This window comes from Notolepis coatsorum (assembly GCF_963971535.1).
Source record: "Notolepis coatsorum genome assembly, chromosome: 2".
NCBI classification, from domain to species: Eukaryota; Metazoa; Chordata; class Actinopteri; order Aulopiformes; family Paralepididae; genus Notolepis; species Notolepis coatsorum.
This window is the reverse complement of record NC_140166.1, coordinates 196,311,812-196,328,912: the sequence shown is the minus strand read 5'-3', so window position 1 is coordinate 196,328,912 and position 17,101 is coordinate 196,311,812. Positions and strand designations below refer to the sequence as shown.

Below are 17,101 nucleotides of genomic sequence, written 5' to 3'. Positions count from 1 at the left end.
CTGTAATTACTCGTAGGTCTGACTGAGACATAAAAGAAGCCAATAGCTGATTTGATCAAATAAATGTGTGAATGACCTGTAATTGCCATGTATTTTATTAAGTAGAGGCATGGGGAGCCCCAGGGATCCTCGAACAATTCCCAGGGGTCCCCAATAAAATGAGCAATAGTTTAATTTAAAGGGGCACTTCACCAAAAAACCCAATGATTAGTTATTTTGCATATAATCTCACACACCTTCGAAACCTCTAAACAGTTTTGCACACATTCATTCAGTTTGACAGTTATTGAATGTAAATTACTTTGATTATGGCCACCAGTGATATCATTGGGGACATCTAATCTGTGCATTGTGTTAATTATAGCTCAATGAAATGACAAGGTAGCAGACACCGTATAAGACAAGGTATTGCTATTTTTTCATCTACACCATTTCATGAAGCTGTAATTAACACAACAGAAGGATTCAATGTCCTCTATGACATCACTGGTGGGCCATATTCAAACTAATTTACTCTCAATAACTGTTATCACCTCACCTACAATATAGTTAAGGAATTCTGGACTAAATAATATAACAGAAATCTTCTCAATTGGAGGTCCCTCAGACTAAATTTATCAAATGGGAGTCTGTGGCCTGTTGGATGTATTTGGGGATCCTTGAGACATACACAAATGTTTGGGAACCGCTTGCTTAGAATTCAAATAAAAGCAGCCACACTTGCTCATTACACAGCATATCTAAAAAATAGAGAAGACAACTTGTTTCCTTCCGTTTGTATTTATTGGACTCCTCTTTTTTACACAACAAATTGAACACATCTTCCCTCTTCCATGACTAGAATTAGTACAAAATGTGTCTTTACAAAAGGAACAATTTTCTATCTGTTTGGGACAGGTTGTTAAGGGTACAGCAGTGCAGAAATGTTGGCATCAGAGAAATGAGGGAAACAGTAAACGTAGTTTACCTACGATAGACCATCGCTACCCCAAGATGGATACACATCAGTAGATACAACCATAGATATATATAGAACTATATATATCTATGGATACAACCCCTTTCCTGCTACTCAAGATCTATAATCTCAGTATCTACAGTAATTGTATGTTTAATCTAGACACATCAAAGAGAAAAACACGATTGTTTTAACTATACAGTACAAAACGATGCAAGAGATTCCATCTCAGGTAACGCCAGACATTGATCCTATGGTCCTTGTATTTTTGAACAGGCCATCGTTCACATAGGTGTAGTCCCGATACATTCTCGTCCCAATGCCATAGACCCTATACGGTAGATCTGAGGGGACTGGATAGGAGTAAGCAAGATGGCAGTATGACGCACCACTTATGTTTGAACCTATGATCCAATCCTCAGAGATCTACATGGGGGAAGGGCCAAGAGGGTGTTCTTTACACAGTTATATTGACAATATGGCAAACAAAATAGACATACATTATGAAGACAAACAACACATGAGGTAAACAAAAAAATAAAAGTTCATGGTGTGGGTCAAAACCCAAACATAACTTTCCATGTAATAAAGATGAACATACTTCATAAAAATCAAAACTTTGTGCAGTACATGAACTATAATTTACATTTTTATGTTGCATATTAATGGCAAAACAAACTGTATGGGCATTGTTTTAATGGTTGAAATGGTTCCAATCTAGACACTTCTATTGACAACTTCATTCATCATTAATATAACTATTACAACCCCCTTGTTTATTATCATTAATAATAACAATAATAGCACATGGAAACATAAAACAAAACAATTGTCCTCAGTCAAGAACATTTCACCCTTTCCCTTGTCCTGTAAACAAAACAAAATGTCCCTCCCACCCCAACCCTAGGTTGTCAGTCATGAGGGGAATGTCCAACCAAGTCCAGTCTTCAGTCTCCAGCCTCGTTCCAGTGGCTAACTGACACTCTGGTTTCCTTCTAACGAGTTCCTCTCAGGAGTTTATAACTCATCCTTGAGTTTAGAGTCTGTGTCGTCTTCGTCTTCCTCTTCCTCCTCCTCCTCCTCCTCCTCCTCCTGTTCCTCCTCATCCTCTTCATCTTCATCATCATCTTCTTCCTTCTCTTCTTCCTCCTCCTTCGTCTCTTCCTTCCTCTGCTTGTCCTCATCTTCTCGTTTCTTCCTCTCCTCCTCCTCCTGGCTCTCCTTCATCTTCTTCTCTGGGTCCTAGAAAAGGCAAAACACAAGTCAATAAGTTACTACACTGGAAAGACGTTGTGTGCATGGTCATTTAATAAAGAACATAACCTCTACATCACATACACAATTTAAACATGATCAAGAACATGACACGATAAAAGTTTAAAAGGCTAATTTCCGTGTCAACTGAAGCCATGTTTGGGAAAAAGTGAGGTTTCTGAATAAAGCAAGCAAATTAAAGTTTATTTTATTTTATTTTTAAACTTAATTTTTTTTTTTTTAGCGTTTATCGCTTTTTCTGGTCAAGCATGACCGACGGAAACAGGTTGAATGGGATATAGATCAGGGGAAGACACTCTGAGAAAATACGGCGAGTCCGGGAGTCGAACTCGTGTACCCCAGATCCGTGACGAGCACGGTTGTCCCCGACGCCGAAATAGCGCCGAGATACGCGGTGAGCTACAGGAGCTCCCCAGCAAATTAAAGTTTAAACCCGAAATCGTTGAACAAAGCATTGAAATCAGGGCGTGAAACAACAAGCAAGATTCATTACAACTAAACCCCAAGTGGGAGTGGAAAGACTCATTTATTGTGTGTTCATCTACAGCTAAACCCTTAACACATCCTGCGCCATAAACGTCGTACGACGGGTTTCAAGTTCATGCGAATTCTGCCAATCCACGGCGTACGACGTTATTGAGATCATATTTAAATTTTTCGCCATGTTATTCATAATTCCCTCACGGAGCCTGGTCTGATGCAGTGGGACTCGGCACAACTCTGCAACGCTTCAATACTGCCCCCTGGTCGATGATCGGCGAGTTGCCAAACCGGAAATGGACGGTTGGATCTCGGTGCGTCTCCGAAATGTGTCTGGCCACTCGCATATTGTTGCGGGACTGTATACACACGTCCATGTGTAGCGATCGCTGCCATAACGCAATAATCTATACGATTTGGCTGTGTATTATGATTATACAAACCGGAAATGGATTTAGGCGATCGCTGTCAAATAAGTGGGATCTTTTTCCTTCAGTCTCATCGCCCAACGGTAAGAGGAGGCTGACGTTACTTTCAGCCTATTTGTTTATTATTATCCATGCAAACCGCTCTGATCACTATATCACCCATACTACATAAAGCATTTAACGACGATCACGGAATTATAAACGACCCCCCCCCCCCCCCACGCCGTTCATCCGCGCATGATCAGTCATCATAACGTTTAGGATCATGTACAGTTGAAATTATAACATTTATATTCTAGACGGTATTTTCGTATGAATATGCATGAAAAAGTAAAACGTTCCTACATCCTGAACGATAGATAATCGATGTTGAATGGGCCATAGTAATGTCAATTTAGCAATACAATAAAAAAAGTTATAGCCCTGCAAAGAAGGTGAACATCTCCATAGGCTTACAGTACTGGCAGAGAATGGTATAAGATGCTCAAAGTGCATGGCAGGGAATGTGTTAAGCGTAAGTGGCAAGATTCATTCATTGCGTCTGTTCATCTACAGCTACTTTAAACTATTTTTTTGTATTCATTTTGGAGTTAGAGTGTTCCTTTACAGACAGAAGGTTGAACTTTATGGAATAGACAGATATGTCACAGATTCACCAACATCCGTTGAGCCAATAGAATCGAGGGAGCCTTCATTAAAATCAAAAAGAAAAACATAGGAAGATGATGGCAACACATACACTAACTTTTTTTGTGTCTGCATCCATGTCTTCTTTTAAATACACATGATGTCAAAGGATTTCCAAAACAAACCAACAAACGGCAATACTCTTTTAATTAATTTGACTGGTCCCCAAGCGTCAAAAAGGTCTATTGGCTACTCTGAAAATTGATATGTAATGCAACTACACAGGGATACTACACACTGACCTTGGCTTGACCCCATGTATCACTGCCTACTTCCTCTGCCACCTTTGGGTCGTTGTTGATCAAAAAGTTGTCAAAGATGGTACCAGCCTTAACCTGAGGAAAAATAACAGGTAGTTCAGATAGTTTATCGACTGCAGCTTTTATATAAACAAATCATTCTAATATCAAAATTGGTAAATCACTTAACACCTGACAGGATCTACAATATAAATATATCCAGGGATAGAATTGAAGGATTATGGGAATTAAAGGTGCTATAGATAGAATTCACTAGATGTCGCACTAGAGCACCAGGCCACCAGCATGTAATTTATCCAATCAGGTGCATTCTTTTTTAAATTCATTAATCAATATTTCTTGTGGGGGAAATAAATACTTTTATTTCACACCTTCCTAAAATCTCTGTGGATGTATTATAATAATATTTTTTTTTTAAAGGGATTACTCCACCTGCCATCTCCAGGAGCATTTAACTCCTGCTAAGAACGACAACTGCACTAAAAAGTACTAGTAGACACAAGCTATTGAGTCAGTCAAATTCCCATAGCTGAATATAACCAATAACTAGAAGGAAGAGTAAAAAATACTGTAAATCTTTCTGTTAGGCAGCAAACCAATTTATTTGTTAGTAGGTAATCATTCAGCTATCTTACCTGCCACAGGTCCAGTCCAATCACACCGATGCTGTCATATTTGTAGATCTCAGAATCAGCTGTGTACTCTGGGTTGTCCATCTCAGGATGGACCCACTTGCCTTTCCAGCCAGGGTTGTCAATCTCTCTGGGTTTCCACTCACCCTGTGGAAAGCAAGCAAACGGACACACGGACACACAATGAGTAGAGTAAAAAGCAAATACACACAGAGTAATCAGGCTGTGACAGTTTCCTGTAGCTATATACTTTGTGTTTGAAAAATAGTATACATAGATTTTGGACAGTAGCATGCTTATGAAGGTCAACTATACAAGCAACTCAGGGCTGGTCAGGTGAGAAGTAGTGAAAACCTGTTGATTGGATTAAGTGTATGACACTGTAATTACCAGTGCTCCAACAACCATTTGATGCCCATTATTCTGGCAAATATTTAATGAATCGTAAAGATCTTACATTTTGACCAGTTTGATTCAATGTCATTAATTTATATGTATATATATATAAAGTAAGTGAAATAGGTATACAAATGTTATGCGGCAGATCTGGGGATAGAGTTTGAACTATTCTTTTTATTATTGTTTGTGAACATGAACAACCACCTACAGAGCATGGGAAAGGTACTAGGACTGTGAGCAAAGACATTTATTTTGCTAAAATGATAAATAAGCTCATAAGGGGCCATTAACCACTTAATCCCAAATACATTTTCAAGGTGTTTCCAAGGTCAAGGTTAATTTCAAGGTCAAGGTCTAAGACAGTAAGTACATTTGATATACAGCTCAACAAGCCTACCCACGTTGTATGTTTTTGTTTGTTTATATTTGTGATCAGGCTCCCTCCAAAAGCTTTAAATAGCTTCTTGGGAGACCTGGCACACGCACACAATCTCGACGATGATGTTTTCACATGAAGATATGAATATGTAATATATCATGTGTGTGTGTGTGTGTGTGTGTGTGTGTGTGAATAAATGCATTCATTCATTCAACACTGTATATCAATATTTTATGTCTGTTAATATGCAATACATTTGCCTATTAAAATTATTAAGGTTCCAAGTGTATGGACGCTTGAAACATTATATATATGCCTAATTATAACCATCGCCATGCTCAATTATGCATCATAAGTTACTAAGGGGAATAACATCATCACACATGAATACAGCTGGGCTCATTGGATCCACCTCAGCTTTCCAGTCATACCCAATTTATGCAATTCCAAGACCGTTTAGGGACCACAGTATGCTTAATAGGCAAATACACCATTTTTAAAATAGGTGAAAATAACACAATTGTACTTCATAAATTTAGAGCATTATTTACCCCGCCGGATTCAGTCAGCAGTAATTGAATACTTGCAATATAATTTTTTTTTACAGATCACTGCCCATGGGATTTCAACATTCATACTAAAATGTAATAGTTATACAAATAATATGAGACATATTCAGTCAGCAATAATTAAATATATATCCTGACATTAAGTTCTCTTATATATTTTACACAGATAAGGGCAATTGGATTTCCAATTCATACTAGCGGCTGAACGATTTGGAAAAAATATCGAATTGCGATTATTTTGATATTGCAATTGTGATATGATTCACGATATTGAAGGGAATAATAATTTTTGCATCATTATTCACATTTTCATTGAAAAACAGACAAATTATCATGGTGTGATTTCTGCAGGGAGCTGTACCAAGCAAAGATGTTTTGATGTTTTCTTAAAAGGTGCTATATATAACATTCAGCCGCTAGATGTCGTACTAGAGCACCTGTATGTAATTTATCCAAACAGGTGCATTCCATGTGGGGAAATGGGAAGTAGGGAGGGGATAATAATTATATAGCACTTTTTCTAGACCCTCAAAAGTGTAGGGTGGAAATTGCCTCCTTCACCACCTTCATGCCTGCAACATGTTAACAACAGACAAAGACACATTTTCTTCCCTTTTTTATGATTACTCTACATAAAATGTTATATATATATATATATCACCGTAGTCTGTAGAATAAGATAGGCTGGGACATCTCTATAGCACCACAATACTGTGAATAGTGTTTGACATTTAGCCTGTAACTTTTATTGCAGCCTCTTGCTAGATTGATATTGTAGTATCATTCGATATTGATATTTGATCAAATTTGTATAAATTGTTGGGTAATTCATACCTATGCATTTTGAGATTGTATTTTACACCCCTAGTACTTTACCTTGTAGTCAGGGTTACTAGTGCTTTACCTTGTAGTCAGGGTTACTAGTGCTTTACCTTGTAGTCAGGGTTACTAGTGCTTTACCTTTTAGTCAGGGTTACTAGTACTTTACCTTTTAGTCAGGGTTACTAGTACTTTACCTTGTAGTCAGGGTTACTAGTGCTTTACCTTGTAGTCAGGGTTACTAGTGCTTTACCTTTTAGTCAGGGTTACTAGTGCTTTACCTTGTAGTCAGGGTTACTAGTACTTTACCTTGTAGTCAGGGTTACTAGTATTTACCTTGTAGTCAGGGTTACTAGTGCTTTACCTTGTAGTCAGGGTTACTAGTGCTTTACCTTTTAGTCAGGGTTACTAGTGCTTTACCTTGTAGTCAGGGTTACTAGTACTTTACCTTGTAGTAACAACAAACTATAACTTCACTCACACACCTCGACCTTCCAGACGGGGTGGAGGCACTGGCCTCATGACGTCTCCTTCATGGGCTACAAACTTAACACCACTCCCAGAACTGTCACTCTCCTCTCTCGAATATCATGCAGTATCTGTCTCGATTCCTTTCAATCTCACCATTGTTACACTATATCGCCCTCCAGGTCCGCTCGATCACTTCCCAGATGAGCTGGACATGCTTCCAAGCTCCTTTCCGGAAGATGGTATCCCCCTCCTTCTAATGGGCGACTTCAACCTGCCTGACTCATCTCAGTCGGACACAGTGGTCTCCCTCCTACAATCCTTTGACCTGACTCCCACTGCCATGCCTCCCACCCACAAAGCAGGCAACTCCTATTTTCCCGTAACTCCAGCATCATTAACACCACGGTAACTCCCCTGCATTTATCCGACCATTCCTTCATATCCTTCTCACTAACTCATGCTTAACCGAAAGGCCTTCACCCCAACTCAAACCTTCTCACTCAGACGCAACCTGCCCTCCCTATCCCCCTCCACCCTCTCCTCTCTCCTCTCTGACATACTATCCGCTCTACCTTTGAGACACCTTCTCTGCTCTCCCCACAGAGATGGCAACCGCCACCCTCCTCTCAGCCCTCGCAACTTCCTTCGACAAGCTCTGTCCCCTCGTTGAGAAACCTGCCCGCCGTTCCCCACCCAGTCCATGGCTGACGAATGCAGTGAGAGAACAAAGACGGGTCCTGAGAGCGGCTGAGAGGAAGTATAGAAATCCACGCCTCACTGCTGACATCAACACGTATCACAACCTCTTAACATTCTCCAAAACATACTAATGCCAAAGATTCTCCTTCACCATAGGATCGAGGCCTCTGCCAAGAACCTTCGCAAACTGCATGCTACCATGTCCTCCCTCCTCACCCCCCCCCCCCTCATCTTTCTCTGCCCGAAGACTTTGCGATCTTCTTTGAGGAAAAAGTGGAGAACATCCGCAGCTCCTTCTCCCAATACAAATACTGAATCGAGAACCTCATCCTTCACTCTGTCATCTTTCTCTCCCATTACAGAAGCCGAGACCCTGACACTGGTAACGTCGAACCGTCCGACTACATGCCAGCTGGACCAGTTACCCTCCCCACTCCTCCAGACCATAGCACCAGACATCCTCCCATTCCTAACTGCAACCATCAACTCCTCCCTCAACTCGGGGGTGGTCCCCACCTCCCTAAAACAAGCCAGAGTCACACCGCTCATAAAAAAACCAACCCTGAACCCCACCGTCATAGGCAACTATCGTCCCGTTTCTCTTCTCTCCTTCCTTTCTAAAACACTTGAACGTGCTGTATCCAACCAACTTACTGCTTATCTCTTACAGAATGACCTCCTAGACCCTAATCAGTCAGGCTTCCTGACTGATTAGAGTCTAGGAGGTCATTCTGTAAGAAACGGCCCTCATTGCGGTCACAGAGGCACTTCACTTAACAAAAGCGAAAGGCCTCTCCTCTGTCCTGATTCTCCTAGATCTATCTGCAGCCTTCGACACAGTCAACCATGATGAGATCCTCCTCGCGTCGCTCGCAGGAATGAGAGTGGCTGGCTCTGCGCTGACATCATACCTCAATGACCGCTCCTACCAGGTGTCCCCCAGGGCTCGGTCCTAGGACCCCTTCTCTTCTCCCTCTACACTAAATCTCTGAGTAACATTATCACGTCTCATGCCTTCTCGTATCATTGTTATGCCGATGATACTCAACTCTTCCTCTCCTTCCCTCCCTCAGATATCCACGTCTCTGAGCGGATCTCGGCCTGTGACCCGTCTGTCCGACATCTCCGCCTGGATGACGACCAACCACCTCAAACCGAACCTAAGCTAAACAGAATTGCTCCACCTGCCGGCCAAATCCTCCCCCCTGACCGACCTTTCCATCAGTCGAGAATGCAGCTGTGACCGCTTCCCCTGTATGTACAGTACACTCTTAATTCTGTATGTACAGTACACTCTTAACTCTGTATGTACAGTACACTCTTACTGATTAACTAGAAACTGTACATTGTAACGCAACGTTATATAATGTTATTTCGCGTTTTTATTCATAACGTTATTTCGCGTGACAACACTGTAGTGGAGGCTGCTGACCAAATTTTTAGGTGAAGCACAAATTATTATATTATATATTAAATTATATTTTTTAAACATCCCCAACGCTGCAACACCCCCATTCCTCCCAGGTGTCAGGCTCCTCATTCGCTTCCATTCATTTTGGGGACCATGTTTAAATATCGGAGATGAACGTTATTTCGATTGATATGAATAGCTAGTTACGTTTATATAGAGAGATGATAAATTAATTAAATGTAAAAAAAAAAAAAAAAAAAATTGAAGTGATTCGAACTTGTCACCGACTGACCATAGGCTCTACAGCAAGCTGACGAACGAGTTGAGCTATCCGTCGATATTAAAACTGAGTGACGAATGTATAATTTACACTTGTGCCAATTGCCTACTTATTATTAAGCTAGGTATTGCGCGAGCGTTGCTTGATTAACCTGCGTGGTTATTATGTAGGGGGGATTACGAATGCATAATGCCGCGGCAACCTATTAATATTACCTATGCGACCTACAGTATGTGACACATTAAAGATGACGGCTTGCGTTCTGAACGAGCGTATTCGCAAAGGAGAGCGCTCTGCCGCGGGGGCGTGCTAGGCGTGGTCACGTGGGCGTTGTGGCCAATAATAATAATGGATTCAATTTGTACCGCACTCTACATTCGTGAGAATCTCAGAGTGCTACAGGAGATATAGACAAAAGTTAAATGAATAAAACAATTTAAAATGAATAAAAACAATTAAAAAGACTAACAACCAGTGAAATGTTAGAACCTAAGAGTAAAATCAAATAAAAATAATAGTAAAATGAATAGAAGTAAAAATAAAAGTAAAAGAAAATTCAGGCAAAAGCCTTGTTAAAAATAAATGTTTTTAGGCCCCTTTTAAAAACCTCTACGGATTGTGGTGCTCTCAGGTGGATGGGGAGAGCATTCCAAAGTCTGGGAAACCAATCAGAGAAACGCGGAACGAAACGCGGAACGAAACGCTGAACGCAAGTAGGTTACCTTAAGTGTTCACGCCTCCCGGCCACTGCCACCAAGCCTCTTCAACTCATTCAGAACGCAGCGGCCCGCCTGATCTCAAACCTACCGAAGCCGGCCCATGTCACCCCACTTCTTAGGGACCTGCACTGGCTCCCCATTGCTGCACGAACCGCTTCAAGGCCCTTGACCTGGTATACCATGCGGCAAAGGGAACCACTCCCGCCTACCTCCGGTCAATAGTCTCTAACTACAAACCCTCAAGCCCCCTACGCTCTGCATCTTCTGGCCATCTTAGACCCACTCCTATCCGAGCTCCGGGAGGGTCATCAAGGAGAACCTGCCTTTTCTCAGTCCTTGCCCCACAATGGTGGAATGAACTACCCACCCCAGTTAGGACAGCCGAAACCCATCCAATCTTTCGCCGTCGACTAAAGACACTTCTTCAACCATTATCTGAAATGATTTTTTTTTTTTTTCTTTTTAAATCTAACCCTAACTAACCTTACTGTCATGCACTTGTCCTAATAAACTAACCTACACTGTAGCACTCAACACTTTGATGAACATTGTTACTCAGCTGATAGATTTGTGCTCTTCCTGATGACTTGTCATACAGAGCTTGTAAGTCGCTTTGGATAAAAGAGTCAGCTTAATGACTAAAAGTAAATGTACTAGTACTGTAGTAAGGATTACTAGTACTTTACCTTGTAGTCAGGGTTAGTGACCATGGGAGGTTCCCACTCTCCATCCATCTCTTCATCCCAGTCATCAGGCTTCTTAGCATCAGGGTCTGGGATGTTCTCAGGCTTGTCCCAGTCCTACAGAGGAGACACACGCAGGAGTACAGACAATTTGTACAAAAAATCAGTCAAGCGTGTTTTATGTGGGGAAAAGATATTGGTCAGATTGTCAAATGCAATCCATGTACAGGGATTTGTCTGGTTGTGAGAGGTAAATTCCAGAGTACCACATGGTACAGTGACAACAGCACCTCAAACTGCCGTTTCACAGAGACGGCACAACAAGCAACAGATATTGGTTCCATACATACAAACCAATGCCGTCCAATGATAAAATAAATAAATAAAAGAGTGGGGAGCAATGGAATATAAAGAAACAGAGGTGTTGCATGTCTTGAGTAAAGCTACCTCTGCTTTCTTGTCATCGGGGTCAGGGACCTGCTCCCTCTCATCCCAGTCATCCGGCTTCTTGGCCTCTGGGTCCTTGATCTTCTTAGGAGGCAGGAAGTCCCAGTCCTCCTCCAAACTGCCAGACTCCACCTTCTTGTTGTCAATCTTCACCTCGTAAGTGTTGTCTGGGTTGACGACCAGTGTGTACAGGTGACTGTACTCGTCGTCCTGCATGACGCAATGCACATTGAGAAGAAATGTAAAAAAAAAAGCAACAGTGTGACACTAGTAAAAAGGCGACGATCAGAAAGTGGCGTGTTATTCATGTTTTTGCATCAATAGTTTTACTAATAAGTTATATTATTTTCGCTTTGCAATGGGCATTCTTTGTCAATTAGATGATAAAAAGCATGACAGTCTTTTCAATTATGAACCCCTTGTGAAATGGACGAACATTAATGGCATTTGGAATAAGGATCCTTCTTTAGATGCAGAAGAGTAGCATGTAATCATGAAAAAAGCAATGCTTTTTATTGTGTAAATATACACCTAATAAGTACTTTAGCCTCACCTTGCATCTGATGTCCTTGTTGATCAGGTAGTTCTTGCCTTTGTAGTTGAAGATCACATGGACCTTCTTAGTGCCAGGTCCACAAATGTCGGGACCTGAAATAGACACAAACAACCATGAAAATGCAGTCCTTCAGCCAAGAAGGCAAAACACAAGCCAGGGAATAGCCAAGATATGTCTAACAGAAATACAGTTCCAAGATCCAGTACAATGATGTTTTAATTTAGTCATAACTTGCTTACTGTGGACTGTTAATGTCATGAGTATAGTTTTCAGCTTCAGGTGCATCATTATCTTTTTTTATCTACTTTTTCTCCCCGTTTTTCTATTTTTCTCCCGTCCCCAATTTCGCATTGTCCAATTCTACCCTCCCCTGTCTCGAACGTTGTTAGGCCATGCCTCCCACAAGCCGGCTGCAATGTGGACTAAGCCTTGCATCACGTGTCCCCTCCGGTACTCGAGGAGGCAGCCGTCGCATCTTTTCACCTGCACAGCGCGATCTCTCAGCGGCGAGGGTCTGCGTGGGAGGGACACGCCGCCCTCGTCGCTTCCTGATTCTACTGCGCAGGAGCACCAACAGACCTGTAGGAGTCGCTGTCCACAACGTCCGATCCCCACCCACCAGCTTCCCACCCCCTAATACTGCCAATTGTATTAGTATGAACGACCAGCCAAGCTGGTAGCAACGCCGAGAGCTGGGCTCGAACCCAGCATCTCCTGCGTTGGTGCGCCACCTAGCCACCCCAGGTGCATCATTTGATATGTTATACGTGTTTTAGGCCACTCTCTGAAATGTCTTGATTTTGTTGATATCCGTGGGGATAGATATCAAAGGACTTTAGTAGTGATGCACGATATATCGGCCGCCGATATAATATCAGCCGATATGGCAGTTTTTTTTTACACATCGGTATCGGTCCGATATCAAGATAGGGCAGATAAATATTATTTATTTTATTTTTTTACTCTTTTTTTTCTTCATTTTTACATGTTTTGGCCTTAAATATCAGTAATTTCTGAAAATAAGTTACAAAAGTAAAAAAAAAATGCGTTTTGGAAAATCATAAAAAAGTGTTTTCTATACAGATATAGACATCTGTAAATATCGGTATCGGCCAGAACAGCAATATTAATATCGGTTATCGGTCACAATTTTCACATCGGTGCATCACTAGACTTTAGTCATCACTTTCACAAGAACAGTTCTGATATTTGGGGTAATTCTAAGTCAATATAACTTGTTAAAAATGCAATGACACTGAAAAACAAGATTTTCATTGTACTGAATCTTTAACGTGAGTGAGAAAGGCCCCTAAATAACAAAAATGCTCCTGACACAAGCCATATGTTACTTGACCTTAACAGATCTACCAGGCGTTTTTTTTTAAGAGATGTGCTAAACTTAGTTATATTTTTTACATTTAATAAGAAATTGTATCACTACAACAGATTTTACATGTGGTGTTTGTTTGTCAAGGAATAACCAGGGAAGGAGATGTGACAACCAAATTAATAGATACACACAGGCCATTTGTGTAATTGCTAGCATTGTTACACCTTTCTCTTCATGGCTGTACCAAAGTGATCAATTCCTACCATTTTACAGTCTGTTGACAACTGAGACAGTCAAATATGGAAATGTTTAAGACAGCTACTATTGTGTCAGGCTAACAAAACTGTAAATACAATAAATGCTTAGAGTTTGTTGACTGGCATTTGAAAAATCCCACGGTTTAGATGGGGATTGATGATTTTCCGGCATAGCCCTGCCTGTCGTGTGTGAATCTTTACAGCTTCTGCTTAAAGTAATCACACTAGTACTATAACTTGTGTACTACATAGGCTAGTATGCAGTTTGACTACTACATAGGCTACTAGCCTACCAGCCTACCAGGTACTAACCAAACATGATGTTGTAGGTGGAGTCCCCATTCATTTCTTCTTGGTTCAGGTCAGAAGGGAAGAGTTTGATGTATCCTCCACCACAGTCAATGTTCTGCTCATGTTTCACAGTGAACTGGATGACCAGAGGTTGTCCCTGGTTGCTGACGTCATCAAAACGGGCTGACATAGAGTAGAAGCGGGCATCCAGGCTGGTCTGAAGACCTGAAATAGGAATTACATCACTATACTGTGTCTCGGACCGGAGATGTCTGGCTCAGTCGGTTCTCCCCTCACACACACACACACACACTTGATCTCCTACTGTGAGAGTTAACTACAACTCCACAAGGCTAAAATGCAGACAGTGTGCGGTTTGAGGACAAAACAATGACATTTCAGCATCATTACACTCATTACCTTTGTCTTTCTCTGCATCGCCATAAAACTTTCCAGCTGTCAGGACGAACTTGCCATAGTCTGACTTGTGTTTGGATTCCACCCAGCGACTTTCCCAGGCATCTGCAAAATAATAAACAAAACAATTAGGTGGACAGCCATTGAATCATTATCAGTGCAGCAGGCATCGTATCCGCAGCAAATTACCTGAGGAATCATTGGGTAGAGGGGGAATTGAGAGGAATGTATGTCAAGTGAGCTGCCAGTGAGCTGTGGTGTTCCACAAGGAAGCATACTACGACCGTTATTGTTTCTAATTTATGCAAATGACATGTCGTCAGCTTGTGACTGCAACTTGTTCCTTTTCGCATTCGTTCCTGTTCGCGGACGACTCAGCCCTGCTGGTCTCCGACAGGAACAAGTTACAGGTTGAAAAAGCCCTCAGCTCTGAACTCTGCAGAATCTGCACCTGGCTCGCTGACAAACTATCATTACACCTGGGGAAAACAGAGTCCATTCTCTTCGGTTCAAATAACAAACTCTGCAAGACCGACGGCTTCTCAGTTACAGTGGGTGACAATATTGTCACAAGGAAAGATGAAATGACATACCTGGGTTCCATCCTAGAGGCAAATCTTTCCTGTGACAAAATGGCATCCAATGTAATCAAAAAAAGTCAACCAACGAACTAGATCTCCTCTCTGGTAAACAAGAATACCCTGAAGACACTGGCAGGAGCACTCATTCAAGGGTACTACGACTATGCTTGCACCTCATGGTACCAAAGCACCTCAAAGGCGCTAAAAACAAAATTACAAAACAAACTGGTCAGACTACTGCTTGACCTTACGCCTAGAACCCACCTAACCCCTGCCCACTTTGACCATCTAGGATGGCTTAGAGTAGATGACAGAGTACAGCAACTTGCAATGGGCCTGGTCTACAAGATACACTACACCACTAAGGTACCCATGTACATGTCAAAATACTTCCCAAATGTCAGTGAATACCACGACCACAACACCAGAGGGAGTTCCACATCATGTTAAACCCAGATTGGGCTCAAACAAGGGACTAAACACATTTCGCAATTATGCCACATCAATGTGGACCGCCCTACCCACAGCTGTAAAGGAATGTGAATCACTCACTACCCACCTTCAAAACCACTCTCAAAAAGCACCTATGGGAGACTGCAATTCGAAACTGGCCCCTGTAAATGTCCAAACCCAACCCCCTCCAATGTAGTTTCTTTCCACCCACCTCCAATGTAGTTCCCCCCCCCCCAACCTCCTCCAATGTACAGTTTCTTCCCCCTCAAATGTATATACCGGTACTCTCTTTTTAGACTATTTTTGTAGTTCATAAACAGTACTGTATATTTGTATGTCATAAATGCCTAGATGTAACAGTACTGTCTATCTGTATGTCATGCATATAATATGTTACGATTAATTGAAAATGGGGGACCCTGATGTAAACAAGACGAAAGTCCTTCTCTGGTCTACATCCCCTTAACAAGTGTGTGTATTGAGCTGTACTGTATTGTACCCATTCTGCAATCTGTTAATAAAATTGTCAATCAATCAATCAATCAAAGGTAGAGAACCGCAATAGATCTAAAGGGCTTTGCCATCTACAGAGTATTGTGAGGCTCGTTTGTCTAACAACACTGTGGACCAGTTAGGTAAAGTATACGGATGATAATGTGAATGACCAAGGGGGGGTGGAGAGACAGGCGGGGTTAGTCGATTCCCTGGGGGGAAGGAAGGGGTGGGAGTTAATAAAGGATGGAGGGTGCAAACATAATATGTGACAAGCAGACAATGCATGAACGTTATTAATGTAAATTAAAGTTAGGATGATACACTGTCTTGCCAAAACTCATTATTTATTTTAGAGGGAACAGTGGCTAGCAGCCAAGCCAACGTTATATATTTAATAGAGCAGTTCGCTAGCTCATCAAATAGCTGGAGTATGCATGATGTAGTACCATGTATGTGTGTGTAACTAACATCGAATGATTATGTTCACAATTTCTAAGGAAATACAAGTAATATATTACATTGTTTATCTCTAGGATAATTTACTTGTGAAGAATAACTTACCCCCATCTTCAAACTGCTCTCGAAAATACACGGAGGACTCGGCCAGGACAGACGCGGCCGATACGGCCATCACAAGCAGCGACAGGGCGGTCATTCTAACGAGCTAAACCTCCCTTTTTTCGAATACAAAAGTTACTAACTAGAAATACAAATACCTCAAAATCTACACACACTGCATGAGCAGCAAGATTGTCTGTCTGCGTTGATTTTCACTCCAGCCTCATTCCTCCTCGCATCACTAAGGTCACAGTGGGTAACTAACGCCGCGGTGCTGCTGACTGTGCGCCCGGCTCTCCTCTCCTCTCGGCTCACAACAGATGGCTGAATCTCATTGGACAGCGCCTCCATCCATCAACCAAGAAAATGAACTATACCAATCTTTGTGACCAATAAGAGCAGACCACGCGTTTGCTTGATACCCGCCCCCAGAGAGGATGATGTGCATCAACCTGCATACGGCGGGTAGATAGACGATGAAAGCAAAGACATGCATCGTTGAAACGTTTCCATTTTGTAATATAGGAATATAAGCAAGTAACCAGTTTAGCTCTTTTCAGGGGGGTG

General features: G+C 41.7%; 1 protein-coding gene across 1 annotated transcript; it reads right to left on the bottom strand.

Moving 5' to 3' along the window:
- Positions 1-776: 776 nt before the first annotated feature.
- LOC311224095 (calreticulin-like) lies at positions 777-16,832 on the bottom strand. The gene is made up of 9 exons (XM_084308918.1): positions 16,538-16,832; positions 14,451-14,552; positions 14,052-14,255; positions 12,150-12,244; positions 11,597-11,806; positions 11,153-11,266; positions 4,724-4,867; positions 4,071-4,163; positions 777-2,200 (listed from the first exon to the last, which is right to left on the bottom strand). The coding sequence occupies exons 1-9, from the start codon at positions 16,629-16,631 to the stop codon at positions 1,976-1,978; spliced, it is 1,281 nt and encodes a 426-aa protein (XP_084165044.1). The 5' UTR covers positions 16,632-16,832; the 3' UTR covers positions 777-1,975.
- Positions 16,833-17,101: the final 269 nt, after the last annotated feature.

What these genes read in the sequence shown, in the direction of transcription:
- LOC311224095 (XM_084308918.1), bottom strand. Translation starts at nt 16,631, where the DNA reads ATGACCGCCCTGTCGCTGCTTGTGATGGCCGTATCGGCCGCGTCTGTC. An exon ending in CACCTACAACATCATGTTTG is followed by an intron (nt 12,245 to 14,051) that starts GTTAGTACCTGG and finishes TGTCTATTTCAG; the next exon opens with GTCCCGACATTTGTGGACCT. An exon ending in TTGGACTGGACCTGTGGCAG is followed by an intron (nt 4,164 to 4,723) that starts GTAAGATAGCTG and finishes ATTTTTCCTCAG; the next exon opens with GTTAAGGCTGGTACCATCTT.